Below are 27842 nucleotides of genomic sequence, written 5' to 3' on the forward strand. Positions count from 1 at the left end.
ATGTGGACGGCCTGGTGCGTGGCCGCTCTGTGTGTGGCAGCCGTCTGCGGCACCCGCCAAGAGACAAACACTGTCCTCAGGGTTACCAAAGACGTGCTGAGCAACGGTGAGTCCAGGCCTGCGGGGGGTTGGGGTGACATGGGGTGGGCAGGGCTGTCCCGCCAGCTCTGAAGTTGCCCAGGACCCTCTTCGCCACCAGCAGATTCTGCATCGGGTGGACGGGTGAATTATTCCCCCTTTTGCTTTCGGCTACCATTTCCTGAGCACTTGCGTGCAGGACAGCGAGTTGAGGACCTTAGAGCTGAGGCAGCAGGCGGCAGTGACTATGAGCTTGGGGCCCTGGACTCAGGCTTCCTGGGGCTCAAATACTGTGTGGCCTCAAGTCCACGACTTGAGTTCTCTGACCTCAGTTTCCCGATCTGCAAAATCGATGTGATTTTGGCCCCATCACGGGGACAGATATGAGGATGAACAAGAAAGCCTTTTGCAAACTTATCACAGTTCCTGATACCTGGGAGGCCCTCAAATGCAGGAGCTGTAATTATTCCTGCCTTTAATTCTCGGGACCTCATTTTTGTCCTCTGGCAAATGAAGACTCTCCCTGCCCTGATTCCTGTCTAGGCAGGTTTATAAGCTCTAAAGTATGGAGCCCTCGAAAGGGAGGATGAAGGAGAAAATCTTTCCAGGTTTGGTGAATGGTGTGAGATCTAGTTACAGTGAGAGCAGGGCAAGGTCTGCAGCTGGTGAGCTTGCCGGGATGTCAGGGCTGGATTGGTCTAGAGGCGTCTTCCCATTCGACCCTGACATTTTACCACCAGGAAAATGGGGTGCCGAGAGCCCGGGTAGTGCTCCAGAGGTGGCCCCCCGGGGCTGTGGGAGAAAGCCCTGACCGGCACTTCTGCTTCTCCGCAGCCATTTCGGGCACCTTACAGCAGAGTGACGCTCTCCGCTCAGCCCTGAGAGAGGTGCCCATGGGTAAAGCTGGTGGTGATGGTGGCGGACCGCTCCTGGGGGGTCTGCTTGGTGGAAATGGAGGTGGAGGTGGTGGGGGCGGTCTTCTGGGGGGCCTGCTTGGTGGCGGAGGTGGAGGGAGTGGTGGTGATCTGTTGGGTGGAGTTGGGGGAGGCTTATTGGGCGGTGGAGGCAGCAGTGGTGGGGGGCTCCTGGGTGGTAGTGGTGGGGGGCTCCTGGGGGGTGGAGGCAGCAGTGGTGGGGGCCTCCTGGGTGGTAGTGGTGGGGGGCTCCTGGGGGGTGGAGGCAGCAGTGGTGGCGGGCTCCTGGGTGGTAGTGGTGGGGGGCTGTTGGGAGGCGGAGGCAGCAGGGGTGGGGGGTTGTTGGGTGGCGGAGGCAGCAGGGATGAGGGGCTGTTGGGGGGCGGAGGCAGCAGGGGTGGGGGGCTGTTGGGTGGCGGAGGCAGCAGGGATGAGGGGCTGTTGGGGGGCGGAGGCGGCAGGGGTGGGGGGCTACTGGGTGGCAGTGGTGGGGGGCTACTAGGTGGTGGTGGTGGTGGTGGTAGGGGCGGTGGTCTCCTGGGGGGCCTGCTTGGTGGTAGGGGTGGAGGGGGTGAAGATGACTTGCTGGGTGGAGTTGGGGGAGGTTTGTCGGGTGGTGGTGGCAGCCGTGGTGGCGGTCTGCTGGGTGGCAGTGGTGGTGGTCTCTTGGGCGGTGGTGGTGGTGGTCTTTTGGGCGGAGGCCGACACCATTACAATGACTACAGACGCGTTGAATTCTCCCGAGGTGTCGGTGGCGTTCCCTACAACGATTTCCATGTCCGAGAGCACCCCCCAAAATATACCAATGGCAATCAGCTTGGCGGTAATTACAAGTATGGTCACATCGAGACCAATGACAACACCGCTCAGCTGGGGGGCAAATACAGATACGGTGAGATCCTTGAGTCAGATGGAAGCATCAGGGACCTCCGAAAGGGCGACTACCGCAATGCCGAGAACGCATATGGCGGCCACAGGGGCCATGGGCGGTACAGGTCAGCCGAAGGTGCAGCAGTCGCGGGCAGGCTTCACCGGAGAGAGCTGCGGCCTGGAGAGATCCCACCCGGTGTAGCCACTGGGGCGCTGGGCCCAGGTGGTTTGCTCGGCACTGGGGGCATGCTGGCGGCCGATGGCATCCTGTCGGGCCAAGGCGGCCTGCTCGGCGGAGGTGGTCTCCTTGGTGATGGAGGACTTCTCGGAGGAGGCGGAGTCCTGGGCGTGCTTGGCGAGGGAGGCCTCATCAGCACCGTGCAGGGCATCACGGGGTAAGGAGGGGCCAGGCTCCCCCTATCAAGCCCAGACGATGAATGTACAAACCGGGGGATCACCCCCAGGGGCCGGAGTTGGAGGAGTGACAGTCTAGAGAGCCCTGTGCACTTCAAGGCTTGGCCTCAGGACTGGAGATCTTGAGAGCCCCAAGTTGTATGGCTTGGGGTCTTGTCCTTAAGCAGCCCTGAATTTGAGTCTCAGCTCACCTTTTTATGTACGTGTGTGACTGTGGGCCGCACTTTTCATGGCTCTGAGTCTTGATTTCCTCGGCTGTAGAATGTACATTGTCAGAGTTAGAGTGGAAAACACCCAAGGATTTAAAATTACACATATGTAGTAATTTCATCTATGCCCAGTCTCCTCCCATTCACTATCTAATTCCATGAATACTCAGCACTCCTCCTCTGTGCAGGCCGCTGTGCTGGCCCTGAGCACATGGCCACGTGGTCAGCCAAAAGGCACAGCTCTTGCTCCCCCAGAGCTTGCAGGCTGATGGGGTATATGGGCTTTCATAAAGACGCCTGAAAATAATCGTACAATTATAACACTGGTAAGCAGTTCGTGGGGAAATGAGGATGTGTATAATGGGAGAGATCAGGGAAGGCTTCCTGGAGGAAGAGGGTCTTAAACTGAAATCTGAGAATATGTAGGAAGGAACCAGGAAAAGAGGGGCAGGGACAAGCAGAGGGAATGTCATCTTTACAAGAAAAAAACCCCAAAGGAAATACATGGAAATGTAAACAGTGCGTCTCCAGGCAAAAGGAGTATGGACCATGGCGTTCTTTTCCCTTTTCACCTCTCTGGGTTTTCCAAGTTCTATCCACAAACGTCAGGTGTCTTTAGAGTCAGGAGGAACGAATGCGACACGGAGAAGGGGGTGGTGTGAGGCGGGCACTCCTAGCGAGGGGCGGCAGGCAGGCGGGATGACCTCCGTCTCACCACCCCCGGGCCCACACAGGCTGCGCATCGCGGAGTTGACCCTTCCCCGGGTGTCCGTGCGGCTCCTGCCTGGAGTGGGCGTCTACCTGAGCTTGTACACCCGCGTGGCCATCAACGGGAAGAGGTGTGTACCCCCAGCCCTGGAGGGGCCCCGTCAACCTATGTCCCGGCCGGGAGATCTTGGGCAGGCATTTCCCCTCTCTGCTCCGTAGCCTCTTTGTCCATAATGTGGGGTAAGACCTAACGTGTTACCAGCACACAGCTCACACTGGGGCTCAGGTCATCTTACGGTCCCTGTCCTCAGTGCAGGTGGCCTGCATGGTTGTTAAGGTCTGGGAGGCTGGAGACAGGTGACAGCCTGGGTTTGAATCCTGACTCTCTTTTAAGCTGCGTGACCTCGGGTCAGCCCCTTCATGTCGCTGAGCCTTAGTGTCTTCGCCGGCAATGGGCATGACACCTCCTTTTCCGGGTGGCTGTGGCCACAGGCAAGGGAGGGCAAGCAAATACCACCCTGGAGAGTGCCTGCCGCGAGCAAGTGCTTATCCGACCCTCGGACAGTGGACTTCCGCGCTGAGTTCTCCCCATGGGATGAGGTCATATCTATAAAGCTAGGTCGATGGGTAGTCGCCTTGGAAACCAGAATTTATATAGAGAGCTCATTTATTGAACCTGTTCCTAGCCTTTGAAGCCCTCATAGACTAAGGGGGAGATAGATTTGTTTGCAAATGTAGAGGGACCAGGGGGTTTGGGACCCCTAGAGATGAGCGAGGGGCACACTAGGTGCACGAAACCAGGAGGCAGGGACAGGGGAAAGAGGCCAAGCTGCCAAGGTGCTGGCCAGGACTGAGTGAAGCTGAGCTGCCTGGCAGTCGAGGCTGACTCACTGTCTCCCCGGCCCCGTGATCTCCTCCAGTCTCATCGGCTTCCTGGACATCGCTGTGGAAGTGAACATCACTGCCAAGGTCCGGCTGACCATGGACCGCACAGGCTACCCTAGGCTAGTTATTGAGCGATGTGACACCCTCCTGGGGGGTATCAAAGTCAAGCTGCTTCGAGGGTGAGTACCAGCGGGCAGTCGAGTGCCTTGGGGGATGGTGGGGTGGGCTGTCTTTGACAAACCATATGGTTATGAGTAAAGGCTCCAGAAGCAGCCTGCAGTTCAAACCTCAGCTCCACTATTCGTTGCTGTGTGACTTTGAGCAACTCTGTTGCCCTCTCTGTGGTCCAGCTTCTTTGTCTGTGGAATGCAGGTAATTCTTTTTCCCTTTGGAATTGAGATAATGAATGCAGAACACAGTGCAGAATCTGGTACATTTTAAGAGTTTTCTGAATACATGTCTAGCAGGAGTTTTGTGTCCCTTGGACCCCCAACTCAGGGGGAAATTTCCCAATTGGTTCTGTCCAATGCAACCTTGGTTAGGGGTTGAGTTTTTTCTGTTATGCCCTCCCCACAAAGTGGCCAAATCCCCATACTCTGTCCGGGGAAGTTAAAAGTGTCTGTGTATTGAGGGGTACGCTGTCCCCAGGTGTTGGTTTTGGATGAGGGCACATCAGGGCAGCTCAGAGCTGAGTCCTTTCTCCACTCCTTGACCCTCATCATGGGAGATGCTTCCTTGGCTTCTCTCTTCGAGGCCTCTGGCCCCTTACTTCTTCCCCTCCTGTGTTATCAATCTTTTCTCCCTATCACTCCAGTACTCATCCCACCTAGACTTTGGGAGTAGAAAAACTCCTTGTGCCACTTGAACTCAAGAATTTCTGATTCATGTGAGCTTCTCTGAGTCTTTGTTTCTGCTCTAGGGTAGGTAAGGACAGAGAAAATTGGCCCCTGATATTTTGGTGAGGAGAGCAGATGGAGAGAAGCACCCAGAAACCTCCCAGATCTTTACATTCATATTTTCACTGGGAAATGTATTTGGTAGTACATGGTTCAAAATATTAAAAAAAAAAATAGGGGCGCATGGGTGGCTCAGTTGGTTGAGCGTCTGACTCTTGATTTCAGCTCAGGTATTGATCTCAGGGTCATGAGATTGAGCCCCACATTGGGCTCTGTACTCAACAGGGAGTCTGCTTGAGATTTTCTCTCTCCCTCTGCCCCTCCCCTGCTCTCTCTCTCTCTCTAAAATAAATAAATCTTTAAAAATATGTATAAAAAAATAAAAGGGCACAGACTGAGAGCCTCCTTCCCACCCTGCCTCCCATCTGCCCCTCCCCAGCAAGCTCACTGTGCTTCTTTCCGATTCTCCCTCCAATTCCGTTCTACAAATGAAGCAAACGTGAACGTAGATTCTCACTCCCAGCCCTCCTTTAGCACACACGGGCACACCCTATAAACACCATTTTGCACTTTGTCTCCATCTACTCTCTTTGGAGATTTTTCTGTATTTGAACATTGAGAGTTTCTTGTTGTTTTTACGGCCGTGTAATATTCCATTGTCTGGCCGAACCACCAAGTATCGGTCTCGTCCCCTGGTGTGGGGACATGGCAGTTCGTCTAGTCTTCTGCTCTGACACACAGGTTACAATGAATAACCGCTTATATACATTTTAAACGTGGGCCGATGTATCTGCCGGATAATTTCCCAGAAAGAGAAAACAGTCTTAGCCCTGAATGTGCACGGATTAAATTCAGGTGATCCCCCCCCACACCTAGGCACACACGCACCTGCGTGCACGTTTGTTCTCAAGGGCCTTATCCTCCAAGGAGAATTGGAACCGAGATAAGGCCCCTTGAGGTGCGAATCCTCTTGAAAAGGAGACCAAAATACATAGTGAAACATTCTAATTAGGACACGATCCCACGAAATTCTCTGCTCTGTCAAGCTGGCAGGCTGGACGGTCAGCTACAACGTGGGCAGGCACAGGTAGGGAGTGTTCGGGGGGGGGGGAAACGGATGGGGTTTTAAGGGGCCAAGCTGTTGGTGACACTTTGTGTTAGGAGAGCCATGTTTCACTCACCTTCTCATCACTGCAGGGCCTCACAAAACACACGCTTGCCTTACAAGTCTGTCTGTCTGTCCACCTATGTGTCCTGTCTATGCATCAACACTGTGATCTCCTTCCCTCCTTAACTACCTGGCAGCTGGTGACGGACTTAGAACTCGCTCTGGACCACTTCTCCCGACCTGTTCCCTTGTCTGTAGAACCGATCACATCTCCCAAGCTTTTCAACATCAACAGCTCATTTCCTCTTGCGGACCGCACGAGCACGTTTTGCTGGCCAGTGTTTCTCCTCCCCTCCCTTCCACGAACATCAATTGAGCACCTACTATGCACCAGATGCTGTGCTAGGTGCTTGGATCAAGCAATACGTCCATTTCCCTTCGGGGTGACCGCACAAAGCTGCGGCAGGCAGCCCGCTAGACGGGCACGTGCGCAGGAGGGAACGACTTGCACATAAATCAGGCCTGGCCCACTGCAGAGTTCAAGGAGCATTTGTTTGTTGGATGGATGGACGGACAGACAGACGGATGGATGGATGGACGGACAAATGGATGGATGCATGCATGCATGCATGCATGAATGAATTGAATGAAAAGCCAAGCGATTTGCCAGGGTCACCTGTCCGTTCAGGCCCAGCCACTGTCCTTCCAGCTTTCAGAACAATTTTCCAGTACTCGCTGCCCAGGGCCTGGCTAGGGACCCCGAGTGTGGACGAGCTTGGTGAGCTCCCGCCTCCCCTCCACTCCTCTCTCCTCAGGCTTCTCCCCAACCTCGTGGACAACTTAGTGAACCGAGTCCTGGCCAATGTCCTCCCTGACTTGGTGAGAACCCATCCTGGGACGGGAAGCTAGAAGCACAGACTCTCCCCAGACTGAGGGACCATAGTCCGGCCTCCATCCCTGTGGGCATGCAGGTGACCCGGAGGGATGGAGGGAGCCAGAGGGCTGGGCCATGTTCTTGGGGGCCCGGGGAGGACCCAGAGGACCACGGAGGGACAGATTAGTGAGGGGATAAAGAAATGGAGCTTAGGAGTCACATGGTTCTGGTTTGAACCCCAGCTCGAGCACTTCCAAGCTGCCTGACAATCATATCCCTTCTCTGAGGCTTGGTTTTCCCAGCTATAAAATGAGTATTATGAGAGAGCCTTCCCCATAGGGCTGCGGGGAGGACCGTGCCAGGCACAGGGCAAGCCTGCAGGAAATGTTAGCTGCTGTCAGTATCCGTGCGCCCCCTCCCCAACCCCAGCCCCATCACCGGAACCTCATGCCGTCTCCCCCTACAGCTCTGCCCCATCGTGGACGTGGTCCTGGGTCTTGTCAACGACCAGCTGGGGCTCGTGGACTGTAAGTCCTTCCCGCTTTGCTTCGTTCAGCCAGCATCTGCCAGCCCCGATCGGGGCCCAGCCATGGAAGGCACTGGGGACGTAGCATGTCTGGGAGGGGGGCCCAGCGTGGTGAGGGCACACCTGCTCAGGCCCTCGGAGTGTGGCACGGCTGATGGCACAAGAGAGAGGCTACCTGGCCAGACATCCCCCACCTGGCCCGGAGGCTCAGGCTCTGGACTGGGACTGGGAAGCTGGGTTTGAGTCCTGGCTCTGCCTTGACAAGGTGTGGACCTGGAAAGACTTTCCAGCTTCCTCATCTTTACAATGGGGGGGTTGGCTTCAGCCCACAGAGGGATTGGAGAGTGAATAGCAGAGACACTGGGGAGACTGTCCGAGTCCTCAGAACTAGGCTCCAATACCACCCCATGATCCAAGATTTCTGAGTGAACATTCCTGAGGGCAAACCTGCCCCATATAGTTGTGGAGTTCACGCGCAGCATGGTTCCAGGGATCTCCTTTCACATAGACCAAAACATAAGGGAGATGCCTGACTTACGAGGGGCTACGGTTTCTATAGCCCTACAGTGCGGCCATCTGGGGCGGCACTTCCATCTCTCGGGACCCCTGGCAGTTTGAGGCTGGCTTTCCCAGACAGGTAAAATACTGTCCCTCTGTGGCCAGGAACAAGGGAGGAAGAGCCCAGACAATGCAAGCCTTCAGGGAAATCCCAGCTTCGACTAAGCACCACATTGTGCAACCTTCGAACTTCTTCCCTGGTCACAGGACTCACAGTTTACAAAGCTTATCAATATCCAGAATCTCGTGGACCCCACAGTATAGTCTAAGGTGTTAAATATTAAGTCTATTTTACAGAGGAGGAAACCAGAGTTCAGAGAGGTACAGTGTCTTGCTTGAGGTCACACAGCAAGGAAGAGACAGAGCTGGAATTTGAACCCAGAACTCTTGCTCTTTTCATGCTGTCTGGATCTGGAGCCTTGCTGTTCCGCCTACTTTGGGGCACAAGGAGGGGTGGCATCTTGGAGGGTCGAGGGGATTCCCTGTGACCCCCACCTTTACCTGCAGCGCTGGTTCCTCTGGGGATATTGGGAAGTGTCCAGTATACCTTCTCCAGCCTCCCGCTTGTGACTGGGGAATTCCTGGAGCTGGACCTCAATGTGAGTGCCGGGGCCGCGGGGCAAAGGGAGGCGGGCAGGGGTGTGAGCGCCAGACCCATGGGCTTCTGCTCAGTGTCTGCGAAGCAACATTTGAACAAGACCTTCTTTTGGTGACTCGAGGACCTTCTAGGAGCCACATTAGAAAACGCAATCACAGCCAACACTTACCAAGGGCTCCCTGCCTTCCAGGCACATTCTGAGTGTTTTATGTTAATTAACCCAGTCTATGCTCACAGCCACCATGTGACATAATGAGGCGAACTCTTTATGGAGGAAACGGAGGCGCAGAAGTTAACCCACTTGCCCAAGGTCACACCACGAATAAAGGGGACCCAGCCCAGGCCATCGACCTTCTGCTACTGGGGAGTTGGTTTACCTGGGGGAAGGAATCTGGCCAGTAGAGTGCTGACAAGCACTAGCAACCCGCTCTCTGGGATTAAAAAAAAAAAAAAGTCCTGATTTGTAGCGTTTGCTAATTCCCACTGTCTAAATACGGCCACCGTGGCCCATTTCAAGCTACCAACTTGATATCACTGAATGAAGAGCTGGAAAGACAAGCATAGATAATAATGTCACAAGAGTGTTTATGAGCTGGCGTCAGCTGCTTCCAGAACACCACTGAAGCTGGCCCCTCACACGCATGCGTGCTTCCCCTGGGCTGTACCAACGTGGGTGCCTCCCCACTCCTTGCCGTATCAGATACAGAGCGGCGGATACTCTCCTGCCGCCCCAGACACAGCGTGCTTGTACACACGTACACAGGCACACCTAGTCTCTTCATAAGCAAGAGCCGTTCAGGAGATACTTGTTGGCTACCTGCTGTTTGCCAGACTCCGGGCTGGGGCTGGAGGTGCACTGGCGAACAAGGTGAGATCTGCCCGAATGGAGCTTGCAGTCTACTGGAGGGGAGAGGCCATGCAAGAGTCACTCAGACAAATACACAATCAAAGATCATGAGTGCTGTGAAAGAGGGTCCCAGAATATAGAGCCTGAAGCAAGGAGATAGGATGTAACCAGGGAGGTCGTGGAGGGCTTCATGGAGGAAGTGACACTTAAGCTGAGACCTGCCAGATAAGTGGGCCATAACAAGAGAAGAGTGTGGGGGAGGGAACAGTGTGTGGGAAGGTGCCACAGTGGGGGTGATGAGATGGTGGCGGGGCCTGACAGGGCAGTAGGGACAAAGTGACTCTCCATGAGGTGGAGAAGTCCCCGGGGGCAGACCACACAGCACTTGTAGACCGTGGAAATGTGTCTGGTCTTTGGAGAGTAGCTATGCCACGGCCTTTTGCAGATCCATAAACACGCTAGCGCTTTTTGGCAGGACCGAGAGGGGAAGAATCCACGTCACACATGTATTCAAAGCAAAGGATGGCTGTAAGTGGTCATAAATTGAGAACTGTAAGAGGTTCCATTCCATCACAAATGAAGAAGAGCCAGGGGGCATATAAGAAAGGGCAACTCAGACCCAGAGGGTTTCATTGAGGAAGGCTGCCTGGAGGCAGACTCAGGACCTCACCCTGGTCCCAGCCTCCTCCACTCATCTCCCTGTACCCCTGTGACCCCTTTCCTCTCTGTTTCCCCAGACTCTTGTTGGGGAGGCTGGAGGAGAGCTCATTGACTACCCACTGGGGCGCCCAGCCATGTCTCCCAGACAAAAGATGCCAGACTTGCCCCCCATGGGTGACAACACCAACTCGCAACTGGCCATTTCTGCCAACTTCCTGGGCTCGGTGTTGGCCCTCCTGCAGAAGCAGGGGGCCCTGGATATTGACATCACCAACGGCATGGTGAGTCGTGGCCCCATCGAGAGGTGGGCTGGGCTGGGCAGCAAACGGCTCCCCGCTGATCCTGTCTAGTCCCTGCAGCCTTGGGAAAATTGCTTTAAAGCAAGAACAATAGTAGACAGTCCATCCCTCACTCGTTTCCCACTCACGGACGTGTATTGATTATGGCAGTGTTTACCAAAGCATGGTGCCTAGGGTGATTTTAGGTGATTCATAGCCATGGCATGAAATAGCATCAAATCATACGATGAGAAAGTTGCTCCCTATTCAGTTCTATTTAATTTTATGCCAATCCTTCTTAAAAAGCTTATATATATTCCTATATATGTATCCCAATGTAAATGCTTAGAATCCTTTTACTTTGTACATTGTTACTAAAAAACTAAATGATACATAGGAATAAGGTATGATCCAGAGTAATTTTCTTTCCAAACCTTTCCTTGTGAAAATTTCAAGCCTTCGGAAAAGTTACAAAATAACACGATTAATGCCCAAATATCCTTCACCCAGATTCACCAGTTAATATTTTGACATATTTGCTTCATGTCTACCAATCCGTCCATCCATCTGTATACTCACCCATCTACCCACCTACTCATCCCTCCATCCATCCTTCTGTCCATCCATCCATCCATCCATCCATCCATCCATCCATCCTTCTGTCCATCCAACCATCTTTCCATCTATCCATCCATCCCCCAACAGACTTTCTCAAATTTATAGAAACACTGTAGACAACCAATTCAGAAATTTATCCCAACCATCTTTCCATCTATCCATCCATCCATCCATCCATCCATCCATCCATCATCCATCCTTCTGTCCATCCAACCATCTTTCCATCTATCCATCCATCCTTCTATCTGTCCATCTCCTCATCCATCCGTCCTTTCTTCTCATCCATCCATCCTTCCATTCATCTACCTATCTAAACTACCTAGTTAGCTAGCTAGCTATTGTTGAACAATTTATGTTTTTGGAAACATGACATTTCACTCCACTCCAGAAATCTGTGTCTATCTGCTAACAATAAGATATTCTCAAAAAAAAACCCACCGTATGAATTGTGTCTATCTTGGTTCCATCAAGGAGAAAGTCTCCGTTTAGTGCCAGTATATAGTTAACCCTCTCTTGCACTTTTAAGTGTCCTCTTTTTAACTCAGAGAGAACAGAACTCACACCCACAGCCCTCCACAGACAATGATACCCAAGCAGAATGTAATGGCATTATTTTGTTTTTATTGCATTCAATTTCCAGTTGCCATTTCTTTCTGTCAAATGGTACTGGCTTTCCATTTTTTAGTATTTGAGGTTTTCAAAAGCAAGTCAATTGAAAGAAAACATTAAGTAAGTCATAGTACAGGTTGTTCAGGGATGTGGCAGAATTACGCATTTAGTGGACACTGGGGTACGCACGTGGACTCACTGGTGTTCCCCTTGTTTCAGTCAAGAATTACATTTAGAGGAGAGAGAGTCAGGCCTGTGGTGAGCTTAAGTGGCTGGCCCTGTCCACTTAACCACAAAACAGCTACCGTGGTCAGTATGGTGGTTGCTGTTGGACAGGCAGGACCCCCAAGGGGTCTTTAAGGGGAAGAAGATGCCCCACTGGTTGTCGGAGGGTGTGTAGGAGTTTAATCCCTGTGTTAGCATCTCCTGTCTGTCCCCCTGGCCTCAGGGACTCACATGACCCTTCTTGTCCTACAGTTTGAAGAGCTTCCTCCTCTCACCACGTCCACGCTGGGAGCTCTGATTCCCAAGGTATGTAAGGTAGATGTGTCCCCTTGTCTTCAGCCCTGCCCTCCTTCTAGCTGTCCCAGGAACTGGGTGATCCGACACCCTCCCTAGGAGTGCCGTGACAAAGGTGTGCTATCCAAATCCCTATGAGAGGGAGGCATGGAGGGTTGAGGTGGAAAGACCTGAGCTCTAGCAGCAGACGGGCCTGCACAGGTCTAATCCTGGCCTGGCTACTTCATTGCTGTGTGTCTTCAGGCAAGAGTCTTAACATCTCTGAGCCTTAGCTTCCTCATCTGTCAAAAAAGGCTGCTAACTTCCACTCCACAGCTTCACCTGGGAGAGTAAGGGGATGAAGGTGATAATTCATGTAAGGGTGCTGACCCAGAGCACAGGCAGGTGGAGGGTGGCTTAGACGGGAAGAGCCAGGCTTTTGGAGCAGACGAACATGATTTTGAAGTCTAGCTCAGCATGTCTCAACCACGTTGCCATAGGCAGATGACTTCCCGCTGGGCCTCAGTTTCCTCATCTGGAAGATAGGAATAACAACACCCACTTCACTGTGTGGCTGTGAACCTGGGATCTGAACGTAGGCACAGAGCAGGCCTCTGATAAATGTTCTCTGTTATTGTTCTTGTTAATAGTAACAAAATCTTTTTAAAAGGGGTGGGAGCAAGTGGGCTCTTGTCAGGTTAGTAGCTATGTGCAGGTGGAACGAAGGCCCTTCTGACCCCAGTTCTTGTCCCAGCGCTGGTCCCAAGTCTGTTACCCTGCACCTGGCAGCAGAGAGCTTCTTACGTAGTAAGTGTCATGCGGCTACGAAGGGTTGCTGTAATCTACAGCCGTTCTAGACATTTCTCTGTTCTGTTTGCTTCTGGTTGTAATTCAGAGGCAGGAAGGGAGACCCAACTCAACAAACGGTCACTATCGCCCTCTTGTGGTTGGAAGCTGAATGGCAGAGCACCATTGTCTAATGTCATAGTGGCAGCTTTGGGAGACAGGGAGAGTCCTCAGTCAACTGGGTCTTTTATTTATTGGGCCACTTCTTATGTGCACTGCACTTTAAAGCTTACGAAAAAAAATTTAAGAATGCACTCTTTTATTTGGTTTTAATTACCCCCTGCCCCACATTAATGGGGCCAGAAGAGAGGAGTAATCCATTTTACAGACGGGGAAACAGAGGCTCAGAGAAGTCACACAGTGTGGCAGTGGCAGAGCTGTGCTAGAGCAGGGACACCCCTGGGCGCAGGGGAGGATTCGGGCTGGACACAGAGGAACGTCCTGGAGACCCAGGCTGGGGTGGAGTCACCAAGAGAGGATTGATCAGAGCTGGGAGGGGTACCCCGGGTCTCCTGCTGCTGTGGGGAGAGTTTGAGGCAACCTCTCCACGTTCCTGTGAAGGAAGGTGTTGCTAATTGCTGGAGATGGTGTATGTTGGGGTAAGCCCCTCCAGCTGTCCTGAAAATCCCTTTGGGAAAAGCCAATTCCCCAAGTCATTGATTTGTCGAAAGCCAGGTTGCCAAAGGGTGAATTCACTAAGTGGTCATTTGGCTGAATTTACTAGATTTGCCAACAGACCCAGTTTGTTCAAAAGAATTTCACCTTGGGGCACTGGGTGGGTCAATGGGTTGAGCGACTGCCTTCAGTTCAAGTCATGATCCCGGGGTCCTGGGATCGAGTCCCACATCAGGCTCCCTGCTCCACGGGGAGTCTGCTTCTCCCTCTGCTCCTACCCCCACTCAGGCTTTCTGTCTCTCTCTTTCTCTCTCTCGCAAATAATTACATAAAATCTTAAAAAAAGAAAAACAAGAACTTCACCTTGAATGTGTTCAAGAAAATAAATAGTCTTCTTAGGACCGGGATCCACACAGCTGCATTGCTCGTGGAAGTTTCTGTTTACATGGAATTCTTTTTAAAGCAATTTGGTAGTTTTCCCCATATATTTATGTTCATGTAATATATTTAAGAAAAGTGCTCCTTAGGGGAGCCTGGCCGGCTCAGTCAGAAGAGTGTGTGACTCTTGATCTTGGGGTCGTGAATTTAAGCCCCACGTTGGGTGTAGAGATTACTTAAAAATAAAGTCTTAAAAAAAAAAAAAAAAGAAAGAAGAGTGTTCCTTAAAATAACTTCTTTGGTAAACAGTTATTTAGCAAATATGGGAACTGATTGCTTGATGACTTGTCCCTTTAGCTAATTAGCTTTTGGGGAGTCCATTTGCAGCAAACGGGCTCCGATTGCTCCCAGCGTGGGTCTCCAGAGACCCCAGCGAATCCAGGTAGGCTGTGCCTCGCTCTGGGACCTCACTGAGAAGCGCCCTCAACTGTGAACTTTCTCATTCCAGGTGGGGCGTCCGGGGGCAGCAGGAGGGGAGGGAGGCCTGGGCTTCTGAGTGACATAGACCCGGGCTGGAACTTCAGCTCTTCCGCTGGCCTTGGACAATTTGCTTGAGCCTCAGTATTTTTAATCTGTGACGTGGAGAGAAAATACGCTATGGAGTTGTTACGGTGATTTGATGCAATCGTGAACGTCCGGACGAACCCATCTTGCTAGAAGCAGGTTCTGAGCATTTTGGGGCATCAGGCATTGAGCTCGAAGCTCTGCTGTCACCCCCACTTTTGAATCTCCCAGTAACCCTACATGAGAGCCTCGGAGGGGGCAGCCCCCTGCCCAACCTCAGGAGCAGGTCAGAGCCCCCGCATGTGGTCTGTAGGGCTCGAGCGATGCTGTTGGACCCGAAGGTGCCCAGTCTGAAACCCTGGGCCATGTGTTTAGAGGTTGACTGATGACCCACTGGGCACCCCCACTCTCCAGGGCCCCACTCACGCTGGCCTGGTGTCCCCCCCAGGTGTTTCAGCAGTACCCTGAGTCCCGCCCACTCACCATCAGGATCCAGGTGCCCAACCCACCTTCAGTGACGCTGCAGAAGGACGAGGCACTGGTGAAGGTATTCGCCACGTCCGAGGTCATGGTCTCCCAGCCCAACGACGTGGAGACCACTATCTGTCTCATCGACGTGGTGAGTATCGGCGGGAGGGGGGGCGCCATGTGGTCTTCTGGAGCCCCCAGACCCCTTCAAATCCCTGCGGGACCAACCATAGTGACTACAAGCCCGACACGGGGCCAGATGATCTGATTCAAATTCAGTCTGTAGCATTTCTAGCTGTGTGATCTTGGGGGGATCCCTCCCTCCCTCTGGGCTTGATTTTCCCCTCTGTTCTATGGGGGCGGCCGCGGGGCATTGGCTCCGCGCTCAGAGCAGTAGCTGGCATACCGGAAGGGCTCCTTCACAGGTTGTCTAGCTCAGTGTGGTAGGTCACGCATTCAGCAACCTGTACCGAGCAGCTACCCTGGGTTACGCTTTCCCCTGGATGCTGGAGAAAAGGGAAACAAGGCAGATGGTACTGGTTCTCATGCCCCTGGGCCCCAGCGGGAGACAGATACGAATACAATTTCCAGTTATTTCATAGAGAGGAATCCTCTTAAAACATGTGGCTCCTTTTCTCAAAATTTTTCCTTTCAATCCTGAAACAAGAGTCAATCCACTAACAAGGACCCACAAAGTTCTAGATCAACCCCTGGTCACCTTTCAGCTCCTCACTCTTTTGCTCTTTCACCAATGTGCCAGGTGGAGTTCCACCCCAGGGCCTTTGCATATGCTGTCTCTGCTGCTGCTTGGAACGCTCTTGCATGACTCACTTCCTCATTTCCTTTAGGTCTCTGTTCAAATGTCACCTCCCCACAGAGGGCTTCCCAAGACCAGCTGTCTAAAATATCCTCACCCCTGGCATATCTCTCCCTCCCCCCCTCCCTCCCTCTCTTGCTCTCCTTGGTTCATAGCCTTAACCTGACGCTATACAATGCATCTATTAGTTTACTGCTGGGCAGAGATGTGCATTGGCTTCTTCACTACAGGATCCTCAGAACCTAGCACAGGGTCCTGCACATAGTAGGTGCTCAGTAAATGTTTGTTGAAGCAATGTGCTATGTTAAATGCCACTCCCCCTTGGTGGTTAAGGCTTTAGATTCAGACACTTGGGGTTCTGTCCCATTTGCTGTGTCTTCTCAGGCTCTCCTCCCAGGGCTCAAGACCAGATGAGCTGCCTCTAATCCGGGAAGTGGGTATTCTTGGCTAGAGCACGCCAAGCCATGGTGTGTCGGGAGTCCGTCCTGGGCGTCCTCAGATGCCAGATTAAAAGGGCTGGTTCTCACCCAGGGAGTGGCGATGGCTGCTCCTTGTTGGTTAGTCCCTACTGTGTGGACATTTTTCCATCAACAGCCCAAATGCCTTAGGATCCTGCTCGGAGCCCTGCCATGACTCCCCAGTGCCCCCAGGAGGCAGCCATGACTTCTCTCCAGCCTGCTAGCCATGCCCGGTCTGGCCCCTTCTCACTCCAGTCTCCTGCGGTCCTTTTGCCTCCTTGCTCTCTGGCCTTTTCTTTTCCCTTTAATGCCAACCTCTTTCCTGCCCCTGGGCCTCTGCACATACCCTTCCCAGTGCCTGGATCACTCTCACACCCTCTTTCTCATCTGGCCAAATCCTACATACCCTTCATCTCCTTGTGAATGGATGGGATGATTTTGCGTGGCCACACGGGTCCCTGCCATACACACCCAGAGCATCCAGTCCTCCGTCATCCCAATTATTATTATTATTGTTACTACTATTGTGACATCGCCTGAATATGTTGGAGATTCCTTTCTTCATAAGACCAATTTATTTTATTTTATTTTATTTATTTTATTATTTATTTTATTTTATTTTATTTTATTTTATTTTATTTTATTTTATTATGTATTTGATGGGGGAAGCAGGGAAGCAAAGAGGAACTTTCCCATAACAAGGCTTCTGCTGGGGAGGGGTTGCTCTGGACCTTTCATGCCCTCTGCTGGGGGTGGGGCTGGGGCAGTTGTGGGGACACTGGTGATGCCCAATCCCCTCTGCAGTGGAGCAGAGTTTGTAGGCTACGGGCCACCCACCCGCTCTGAGACAGTTCAGACACCACCAGCCAAGCCATCGCTGCTCCCCGCGACAACGTCTCTCGGAGGGAAGTTCATTCAGCCCTGCCGACTGACCTGAAAGCAACACACTTGTCCACAAACATAGGCGGTTTCTTATTCCCAACCCCTTCCTTCCAGAGCAGGGATATCCATCATACAGGGAGCGTTACTGGGCTCTCGGCTCATAAAAGGAGGTTTGACCAAGACCTCGCAGGACAGACAACCTGTGTTAACGCGCCCCTCGCCGGGGCCTGGCACACACAGCCCGCCCCGCGGCAGCGCCTCATTCTCACCCCCTCTCCTCCAGGACACAGAGCTCTTGGCCATGTTTTCCGTGGAGGGAGATAAGCTCATGATCGACGCCAAGCTGGACAAGTAAGGCTGTTTGTGGACTCGGGCTCCCGCCGCTCAGAAAGGCCTCTTTGGGGCAGCCGTGCCTGGTGCCAGCTGCTGCAGGGACACCAGGGCGGACACCGGAGGTCCCCTCGCACGGCTGCCAGGGCTGGGTAGATCCCAGAGGCTGCAGGGGTGAAACCGGGCTGTGACTGTCAAAGCCACTGGTGCGAGCTGGGCAGGGTGGGTGATGTGGGAGCTTCATAGAAAGGACCTACTGTCAACGACAACAACAATGTCAATAATAATACCAAGGACGGGCGTGATGCTGATGTGCCCGGCTTTGAACTAGGTATTTGAATGCATGACAACGGCCTTGCGAGGTCGGGGCTGTTATTCTCCCAGCTTCAAGCGGAGACAACTCGGGCTTAGCGAGGAGGGCGTACTGACCCAGGGCCTCACAGTGGGTACAGAGAGGGGCTCTGAGCCAGCCCAGGCCTGTCAGGCCTAGAGCTGTGGTGCTCGGTTACAAGTGCAGGCTTCGGAGCCAAGCAGTACGAGTTCAAATCCTAACGTGACCACTGACTGGCTGTGTGACGTAGGCCAAGTGACTCTGCCTCTCTGAAACTCAGTTTTCTCACCTGAAAATGGGGATAATAGTCCCTACCTCGTAGGACTCATGATAACGGCTGTTATTTGTTGGAGGCTTTCTACTGCCAGGCATTGAGCTAAGCCCTAAGTGTGTCTCAATTCATGTCATCCCTGACATCAGCCTGTGGCAGTAAGTACCATTATTACTCCTACTTCAAGATAAATGAGCTCATACGTGAAATTGTCAGCACGTGCCTAGTTCATTATAAGTTGTTCTTCTTACAACAAATATTTATCAAGCCCAACAATGGGAATTACTTGGAATATGACACGAATCAGAGCCATCCAGGAGTCTAAAGAGGTGATGCTTGACCTGAGCCTGGATGACCGGGGGTGTGGGGGGTGGGGTTCGGGCAGTGCGAGCAGGGCAGGCAAACTCTGAAGGGCAGGAAAGAGCTTGGTGTCGGGGATGGAGAGGCTGAGGGGGAAGGGGGGGAGGGAGTGGAAGTCGGCAATAAAACACCACTGAAACAGTCTCCTCCCCCAAGAAGTCTCATCGGTTTCTGTCCTACCAGACGCGCGAGGGCTCTAATGGCTCTGGCCCAGGGCGAATCTGGTCCGGCCTCTCTCGGGTCGGGCTGTCGGTTTGCAGGCGAGATTCAGGCCCAGGGAGACCGAGACCCTCACGGTGCAGAGAGAGACCTTGAACCCCGGCCTCGGGCCCCCTCCTCAGAATAGCGCAGCGGCCAAGAGCTCATCTCAGGGCCCGAGTCCCGGGCTCTGCCTCCTGAGCTCTGTGGCCCTGGCGAGGTCCCCTCTCGCCAGGTTCCTCCCCCAGGGGTTTGCTGAAAGGACCACGCGAGGTGGGGACGGTTGCTCCTGTGGGCGTGGCACGCACCGTGTACCAGGCACGGGCTCTACTTGGACTGCTCATTTAGTCCTTGCAGCCGCTCACTGTGCAGAGGAGGAAACTGAGGCAGAGAGAGGCTAAGTACTTGGCCAAGGACACACAGCCGGTAGGTGTCACAGCGATGATTTAAGCCTTATGTATAGCAGTCCCTCCTTATCCGTGGGAGGCGAGTTCCGAGACCCCCAGTGCTGCCTGGGAGTGCAGCTAGCACAATACCCCGGCTACACTGTGCTTATCCACACACATACCTGGGGTAACATTTAATGTAGAAGTCTGGCACGGTAAGGGATGAACGACAATAACTCATAACAAAATACAACAAGTACAACAATATACTGTAACAAAAGTTATGTGACTCTCGTCCCTTTCAAAATATTGTACTATACTCACCCTTTTTTTAAAGATTTTATTTGTTTATTTATTTGAGCGAGCACAAGCTGGGGGAGGAGCAGGAGGAAGGACAAGCAGGTTCCACGCTCAGCGCAGAGCCCGACGTGGGGCTTGATCTCACCACCCTGAGATCATGACCTGAGCCAAAGTCAAGAGTCAGATGCTTAACTGACGGAGCCACCCAGACACCTCTATACTCACCCTTCTTCCTGTGGTGATGTGAGGTGACGAAATGCCCACACGATGGGATGAGGTCAGGAGAATGACGCGGGTACAGTGACGAAATGGCAGGCTACTCCTGACCTTCCCGTAATAGGTCAGAAGGGGGATCGTCTCTTCCAGACCGCAGCTGAGCGCAGGTCACTGAGCCCGTGGACAACGAAACCTCGGATAAGGGGGGCCGGTATGGTATAAAAGCCCGAGGACCAGGTCTAGTACAAAGTTGGGGTTCACTACGTGGAGCTCAATGCTGTTCTTACTAACTGCCCCCAGGTCAAGTGAGGTCTTGTGAGGATGTCGGTGGGGGGGCTTCTGAGAGTTTATGGAAATACAGCCCCTTATGACCCTCCGGCAATCACTACGTCTAACAGGTGGTTCTCTTTCTCGGCAGGACTCACCTCAACCTCAGAACCTCAAACGTAGGCAACTTTGACGTAAGTACTGAGCTCAGGCCCTCGGGCAGGGTCTCCTGGGAGTGGCGCCCCGTGTGGCAGGCTGGGGCCCAGGCAGCTGGGGAATGCCGAAGCGTTGGCATCACCTCTGTCAGGCCTCGCTTACAGGTGGGCAAACGGAGGCCCAGAGAGCCAGGGAGGGCCGGGGCACAGACCCCCCACTCCAGCCCTGCCTGTGAGGCCGTCCCGTTTGAACCGACCACTCCCGTGGAGGCAACGTGGCCCAGATCCGCCCGCCCCACGGTGGGGAGGCGGTAGGACAGCCATGTCGTGCGGGACCCCTGCCTGTCTGGATCAGGCCAGTGGCTGTGCCGCTGACTCCGTGTGGGCGACACCAACCCACTCTGAGCCTCAGCAAACAGGTTTGGATTGATTTCCAGGCACCATTTTACCAAAACGCTCTGGAACTCTGCCTTTCTAATCTGAGATGCTCAGATTCTACGGTTTGGTCCTGTTTCCTCATTTCTTTGTTTATTCTTGGGTCCCCCACACCACCAAAGTCTCCAGAAATGCCTCCCTTTTCTTTTACAAATTGACGACTGAGCAGAGGCCCGACTTTCAGGACGAGATGGGGTGAGATGTCCGCATGTGCACAGACACTCAAATACCCACCGTGTTGCCTCTTCCTGAGTTTTTGCAACCGCAGCCCCTACAAGCCATGGAGTTGGTGTTACCAGCTTTATTTCGTAGATGGAGAAACCGGGGCCTGGGGCTAGGCTGTGACATGCCTCACAGCTGGTTGGGGCATGGCTGGGACCGGAGCTGGAATCTTCGGACTCCAAGCAGAAGCAGCATGTCGCACAGTGTGAAATTAGCGAATACTCACGGACAACAGAGACCAGGCACTAGGCACCAAATTAAGCTTTTTTTTTTTTTAAACAATTTTCTCTCAATCCTCACAACAAACTTATGATCTGGATACACGTATTAGCCCATTTTCCACATAAGGAAATGCCAAATGCAGAGAAGTTGGGCGACGTGTCCAAGGTCACGGCGCTGCGATAAAAGTCCCACGCCCTTGCCACGGTCCTACCACGTGGTTCTGCACCAAACCATGTACTTTACAGAGAGGGGCTTACATTTGCCTTTTACAACCACTGTACGAGGGAAAGGTTATTCACGCCTATTTTCAGAGTGGAAACCAAGGCTTAGAGAAGTTTAGGGCACACGCACACGTGAGAAGTTCCAAGGCCGGGCATTTCACCTGATCGGCCTGTAACCTTCACTGCCTCTTCGCAAGTGGGGCTTGCTGACCCATTTTACAGCTGAGGAAGCTGAGCGTCCAAGAGGTGAGGGAGATTTCCCAGAGGCCCACAGAGACTGAGCTGGGATGGGAACCTGGCATGTTGGTGACACAGCCCCAGGGCCTTGCGTGACATCACGGTGGTTTCAGAGCAAGCCACCATAGACTACGGGCCCTAGGTCTCCCCCAGTCCCTGCCTTACCGTGAGCCTTGGACCAGCGCTGGCCTAGCTCTGGGCCTCAGTCTCCCTAACTGCACAGACAGCAGGCGGACAGATGTGCCCTGCGGCTGTCCAGCTTGGTGGTTCTGGAGTCGTGGAAGCTCCCAGATTCTCCCAGATCAGCTCTGCAACTTCCCAAGGGCGGGGCCTCGAGGAGCCCTTGGGGATCCAAGTGAACCCCTGCGGGGGTTGAGCTCCCTTTCTTCCCTGCAGGTTGGCCTCCTGGAGGTGCTGGTTGGGAAGATCTTCGACCTGGCGTTCCTGCCCGCCATGAACGGTGAGAGCTACGCCCGGCCTCCGCAGGGCTGCGTGGCGTGGGGCCTGGTAGCTGCCGGTTTGGCGGGCATCATACTTGACACTCAGCCATTCTGCCGCAACAGGATTTCTGAGAACTTCATTCTAAGCTTATTTATCTAACCCTCTGAATGCAAATGTTGCCCCAAAGGTCAACTTCCTTATTTGCTGTTCTGCTGTGTTCTTCTCCTCCTTCTTCCTCTCCTCCTCCTCCTTCTTCCTTCTTCCTTCTTTGGCTGATTGTTTTGTTTTTCTGATTATCTACGTAAAATTCTGATTATAGGTGAAAATTACATATGTGTAAGTTTTAAAAAGTCCAGAACAGTTTAAAAAGTAACTTCTCACCTCCCAGAGGCCATTAATCTCAACACCTGGTTCTAGTTCCTTCTAAACTCTTTTTTCTCCATTCAAAAAAAAAAAAAAAAAGTCCAAGATATTTCCTGATTGTTTTGTGTGTTTACTTTCAGCTGTGGTAAAATACACATCATAGGAAATCATTTTTAGGTGCAAATTTAGTATTGTTAGGTTTATTCGTGTTGTTACGGTCCTGATTGATTTTTAATCATGTATTTAATTTTACTTACATAGGGATTATGTGAATACCTTGTTGCAAAAGCTCTGTCAGTACCCATAAAGCTGAAGGTGCTCTTAGGATCTCCCGGCCTCCCAACCAGAATCCGCCCCTAGGCAGCCTCGTTACCAGTGAGAGGATTTTCCCGCTTCATAGAACGAAGGGAGAAGGGACGGAGCGCGATTCCTCCTCTCTGCGCTGCCTTGGGGATGTTATCAGGAAGTTATTTGAACTGTGGGGCCACTGGAGGCTGGGAGAGCTGAACCCCTTGTAACTGGAAACCTCGTCCCAAGGCCTCCGCCGCTTCCCCTTCGTGGAGGAGAGGATGGAGAGGGGCTGCTATCAGCTCTACCAGCAGGGTTCATTCGGGGGAGTGCTCCATGTCCAACAGACCTTTATCCTGGAACCTGTCACCAGAGGAGGCCGAGTGGAAATCACAGGAAGGCCCTGGTCCCCAAGGCCATGCGCGCTCCCTGGCGGGAGGCGACCACTTCAGGAGCGAGGCTGGGCTGGGCTGGGCTGACCTTTGAGGCGAGAGGTGGAGACTCTCGCCCGGTCTTGGCCACCAAGAGGTGACAGCAAGTCCCTCCAGCTCACTGTCATGCAATTTACCGTTGTCAAAAGTGAGAGACTGGATTAGGACCATGATTCTCAAAGTGGGTTCCATGAAAAATTAGTCTTACAGGATAGTCTTAAGAAGAGGGTTCCATGGCCAAGCGAGTTTGGGAAATTCGGAATGTCCTGCCCGGGGGTAGATTCGTCATGTGCTTAGCTCTCTGAAAAGTCCTGCTGGAGGAGGAAAATCTGTTTAATGTCACTTAATCCAGTTCCACCACCTACCCTTTCACCCATCCATTCCTTCCTCCCTCCCTTCAAAGGACACAGTCCTTGCCTGCAAAAAACTCATAGCCTGGGGGCCTCTGGGTGGCTCAGTCGTTGGGCGTCTGCCTTCGGCTCAGGGCGTGATCCTGGTGTTATGGGATGGAGCCCCACATCAGGCTCCTCCGCTGGGAGCCTGCTTCTTCCTCTCCCACTCCCCCTGCTGTGTTCCCTCTCTTGCTCGCTGTCTCTCTCTCTCTCTCTCTCTCTGTCAAATGAGTAAATAAAAAATCTAAAAAAAAAAAAAAAACTCATAGTCTGGGTAGAGGCGACAGATGGGGAAACAGAGAATTCACATTCTGTGATTTCTGTCATGGTGGGGGCGGTTCAAGGGAGCAGCAGGAGCCCAAGGTTGCTTGGCCTGGGCTGGGGGAAGCTTCACAGAAGAGGTGACATCCAAAGTCTCGGGGGAGGCTCAGACCCCGGCAGGCAGGTGAGGGTGAGGGCGTGTGTCCCGGGCAGGAGCACCTGCTAGGACAAAGGCCTAGAGATGGAAAAGAAACGGCTGTTCTCCTTGAAAATCCTGGCGGCTTCCTGTAAGGCTGACACCTCTTAGCCGCGCTGACTCGGTCTGACCATTTGGTGTTGTTTCTTCTCACAGCCGTGCTGGGCTCTGGCGTCCCTCTCCCCAAAATCCTCAACATCGACTTCAGCAATGCAGACATCGACGTGTTGGAGGTAAGGGGAGAAGAACTCTATTCTGCCCTCTACTCCATGCCCAGGAGTTGGGAGGAAGAAGAGAAGGGAGGGGAAGGGTGGGGCAATGGAGGTCTTTTCCTTCAAAGGATGGGGCTGAGGGAACAGGAAACAAAGCTGAAGAACCCTTCAAGGAAGCTCTCCCCACCCACCAACTCATTTCGCCCCCAGGGCAGAGGTCATTGCCCCCATCTTGCAGATGGGAATACTGAGGCTCAGAGCGGTGCGATGTAGTTCACTGGAAAAACTTTTATTGAGCACCTGTTGAGTGCCAGACGCTGTGCACGGGGGTGGGAATACAGCAGTGAACAAAACGGACAATCCTGGCCCCCGCAAAGCTCTCCCAGCCAGGGGGAAGATGGCCCTTTGGATAGACATCCCTGAAATAATTGCTAATTATAATCATGGCAGGTGCCTTGAAATTCAAATGCAGGTGGTCTTTTTGCCACGATAAAAGCCACATATGCTTGTTACCTGAAATTTGGAAAATACAGAAAAGATTAAACAAACACATTTATCCTCTTAGATACACTTGCAACCTAGAAATGACCACTTAAAATGTTTTGCTGGTTTTTGTTCCAATCTTTCTGGAGTTTTATTTTTCAACATGACTTTGCTCAGTAGGGCACTAGCGTTGAAGAAGGAGGCCTGGGTTCCAATCCCGATTCTGCCAGTATCCAGCTGGGTGACCTTGGGCAAACCACTTCATGTCTCTGAGGCTCAGTTTTTGTCTCTGTAAAAGGGGCAAATCATAGCACCTTCTCATAGGGCTGCTTTTGGAATAAAGTGGTACTCTATGTGTCAAGAGCCTTATACAGCCCCAGGCACATAGTAAGCATTCTAGAAGCGTCCATCATTACCAGTGTCTTCATTTTAATAAAGAGTGCTGCAGCGAACATCCTGGCTCATAAAACTTTCTGGATTCAGGATTCAGTATGTTCCCTAGAACACACTCCCGGAAATAGAAAGAACGTTCTTTGCCCCAGAATGACAATTGCCTTTCCTAAAGGCGGCCCCATCCGCACCGCCTCCAGCAAAATGCAGAGAGCCCAGCTCCTCACACAGCTGCCAGGCTTGAGTCTCAGCCCGGGGTGGCCCCCCACCACCTCAGGGGAGCAGTGAGGGGAGGTGGGCAGTGACCTTGGAGGGGCAGAGTGGGCAGGGGTCAGATGCAGGCTCTGGGATAGTCCTCTGGGGTGCGTGCCCTGGTCCCATCTCTCGAGCTCCTGTAGGACCTCAGCACTGCTCTGAGCCTCAGTCTCCTCGTCTGAAAATGGGGACCAATAATACCCACTCGTGGACTTTGTGATGAGAAATTAAATGAGATACAGTATTTTAATGCTGTTATTCCCTTGATGCTGCCATTCACACTAATACCGTTATTCAAGGGGGTCAGGAGCTAGGGATGGGATCGGCACAAATTTACCACCACCACCATCATCCCCTCCCCCGACCATGTACTGTTTTATGTGCATTTGGGCCTCAGCACGACCCTAGTGCTGCTTGCCCGCACATCACAGATGAAGGACCTGAGGATCAGAAAGGGTAGGCCACTTGCCCAAGGTCACCCAGCTAGTGAGAAGTAGGTTTTGTACTGGAATAATGGACGCAGTTCCTACCAGTGGTTCTCGACCGGGGCTGTATTGCAAGCCTCCTCCCCAACCTAAGGGCCTTTTTTAAGTTAGTGGGGATGATTTTTTTCTTTCCTGAATAATCATGCTTGAGTATTTCGCATCAAAATACATATTATTGCATTATAAATAACTTACTTTTTAGTTCTTCTTTGTATTCGAGCAAGGGATATCAGTAGATTATATAGATCTGAATTTCATTTCAAAATAATAAAGGAAAGAGCACAAATACCAGTGATAAAATGTAAATTGGTGTGTTGGGTCTGAAAGGTGCAGAACCACTAATTTAAAGAGAGGCCCAGCTTTGGGGCGCCTGGCCGGCTCAGTGGGTAGAGCATGTGACTTCTGATCTTGGGGTCGTGAGTCTGAGCCCCGCACTGGCTGCAGAGATTACTTAAATATATAAGCTTAAAAAACAATAAAGACCCAGCCCAGTCTTGGTCTTGCACAACCTCTGTAAATGGTAGCTACTTTCTTATCCTCCTCCTCCTTCTTTTTAAAGATTCATTTTAGAGAGAGCACGTGGATGTGGGGGAGGGGCAGAGGGAGAGAATCTCAAGCAGACTCCCCGCTGAGCACGGAGCCTGACGCAGGGCTCATCTCGTGACCCTGAGATCATGACCCGAGCTGAAACCAAGCATCAGGAGCTCAACCAACCAAGCCACCCAGGGGCCTTCTCCTTCTTTTTCTTCTTCTCCTCTCCCGCCCCTCCTCCTCCTCCTCTTCTCCTCCTTCTTCTTATTATACGGTTCTAGCCATTTATTTTAACTTTTCATTTTAAAACAATTTTAGACTTCCAGAAGAGCTACAAAAATAGTACAGAGAGTACGAGAATACTCTTCCCTCAGTTTCCCCTAATGTTGGCATCTTGTATAACCAGAGTATAATGATCAAAACCAGGAAGTTCACATTGACAGAAAACTATTAACTCATCTACAGACCTTCCTCAACGGTTTCCCCACTGCCGCGCTTTGTCTGGTTCAGGATCCAGGATCCCACTTTGCACTTGGTTGTCAGTCCAAATCTGTGACGGTGTCCTCCAACATGTGACAGTTCCTAAATTCTCCTTGCGTTTTATGACCTTGATGTTTCTGATGAGACTGGCCCGTTGTGTGGGATGTCCTACAATTTGGATTTGACCAATGTTTTCTCACGATGAGATTGGCGTTACGTATTTTCGGCGAGAACGCCCCTGGCGTGGTGCTGTGCCCTTCTCAGGGCACCGTATCGGGGACACGCGATGTCAATGTCTTCTTCCTGGGGATATTGACTCTGATCACATGGTTAAGGTGGTCCCGGCCAGTTACCCCACTATTGGTTAAGTTACCATTTTTCCCGTTGTAACTAATAAATATCTCACGAGGAGATACTTGGAGACGACCACGGAAATATCCTCTTTCTCATCACACTTTCTCCCCCTCATTTTGGCATTCTTTATTGGTTCTTGTCTGCAAGAGTTATTACTGTGGCGTTTGCCTCATGGAGACTCTCCTTTTCGATCGTTCCTTCCATTTATTTGTTGAAATTTTGCTACAAGGAAGAGCTATCCCTTCTCCCCCATTAATTTATTTACCCCATTATTTTTATCAGTACAGATTTATGGGTACTTACTTTGTTCTATGGGTTAAATCTATTATTTACTTTTTTGTAGATATTTTGAGTTAGGAAAATTGGATTTTGGAAGAATGTGGACAGAGGCTCAAGCTTGCTTCTCTTGTTTGGGGGAAGAAGGAGATGAGGGTCAGGGAGGGAAGTGTCTTTCCAAAGGTCACCTGTACAGGGCAAGCTAATGACATGGCCAGGGTGCTCGACGGGTTCCTTTAATCCCAATAAACCTTGCTCCTTCCCAGAAATGTGCCTTGCCCAGTCCCCAGGCAGGTGACTGCTGAGGCTGTAAGCAGAAGCCAGCTCCTCCACTAACTGTGTTCTCTGTTCTGACCTCCAAGGACCTTCTGGTGCTGAGTGCCTGAAGGACACAGGCAGAGACGCTGCTGCAGCCCCGGGAGAAGCCAGAGCTCGCCCTTCTGGAAAGGCTCTGCTAACACAGTCTTTAGCCCTGAGTCCCTGAAGGGGGCCTGCCCCCTACGACAGGTTCCCACCCAGCTTCCCAACCCTCTTCCCACCTGCCCCCCTCCCCCGAGAAAGGAACCAGCCAGAGACTCTTTTGGCAAAGAATCCCATCCACAGTCCGTCCTACGGTCCATCCCCGCATTGGGAAGGAGGTCACCCGGAGGACTGAGGCCTCTTAGACTCCATGCCAG

At 52.3% G+C, this 27842-nt stretch overlaps 1 protein-coding gene across 1 annotated transcript; it reads left to right on the forward strand.

The window, feature by feature from the left end:
* BPIFB4 (BPI fold containing family B member 4) lies at positions 1–27771 on the forward strand. Its single transcript, XM_008703206.2, has 16 exons — positions 1–106; positions 913–975; positions 1738–2257; positions 3220–3324; positions 4114–4257; positions 6898–6961; positions 7423–7483; positions 8548–8639; positions 10223–10426; positions 12128–12181; positions 15000–15170; positions 17460–17527; positions 19987–20029; positions 21724–21787; positions 23856–23932; positions 27528–27771. Exons 1-16 carry the CDS (start codon positions 1–3, stop codon positions 27549–27551), a joined length of 1860 nt encoding a protein of 619 aa, XP_008701428.1. The 3' UTR covers positions 27552–27771.
* The last annotated feature ends 71 nt before the right edge of the window (positions 27772–27842 follow it).

This window comes from Ursus maritimus, unplaced genomic scaffold (genome assembly GCF_017311325.1).
Source record: "Ursus maritimus isolate PB19 unplaced genomic scaffold, ASM1731132v1 scaffold_22, whole genome shotgun sequence".
In the NCBI taxonomy this organism is placed as follows: Eukaryota; Metazoa; Chordata; class Mammalia; order Carnivora; family Ursidae; genus Ursus; species Ursus maritimus.

What these genes read in the sequence shown, in the direction of transcription:
- BPIFB4 (XM_008703206.2), top strand. Translation starts at nt 1, where the DNA reads ATGTGGACGGCCTGGTGCGTGGCCGCTCTGTGTGTGGCAGCCGTCTGC. An exon ending in ACCGTGCAGGGCATCACGGG is followed by an intron (nt 2,258 to 3,219) that starts GTAAGGAGGGGC and finishes GGGCCCACACAG; the next exon opens with GCTGCGCATCGCGGAGTTGA. An exon ending in CAAACGTAGGCAACTTTGAC is followed by an intron (nt 20,030 to 21,723) that starts GTAAGTACTGAG and finishes TCTTCCCTGCAG; the next exon opens with GTTGGCCTCCTGGAGGTGCT.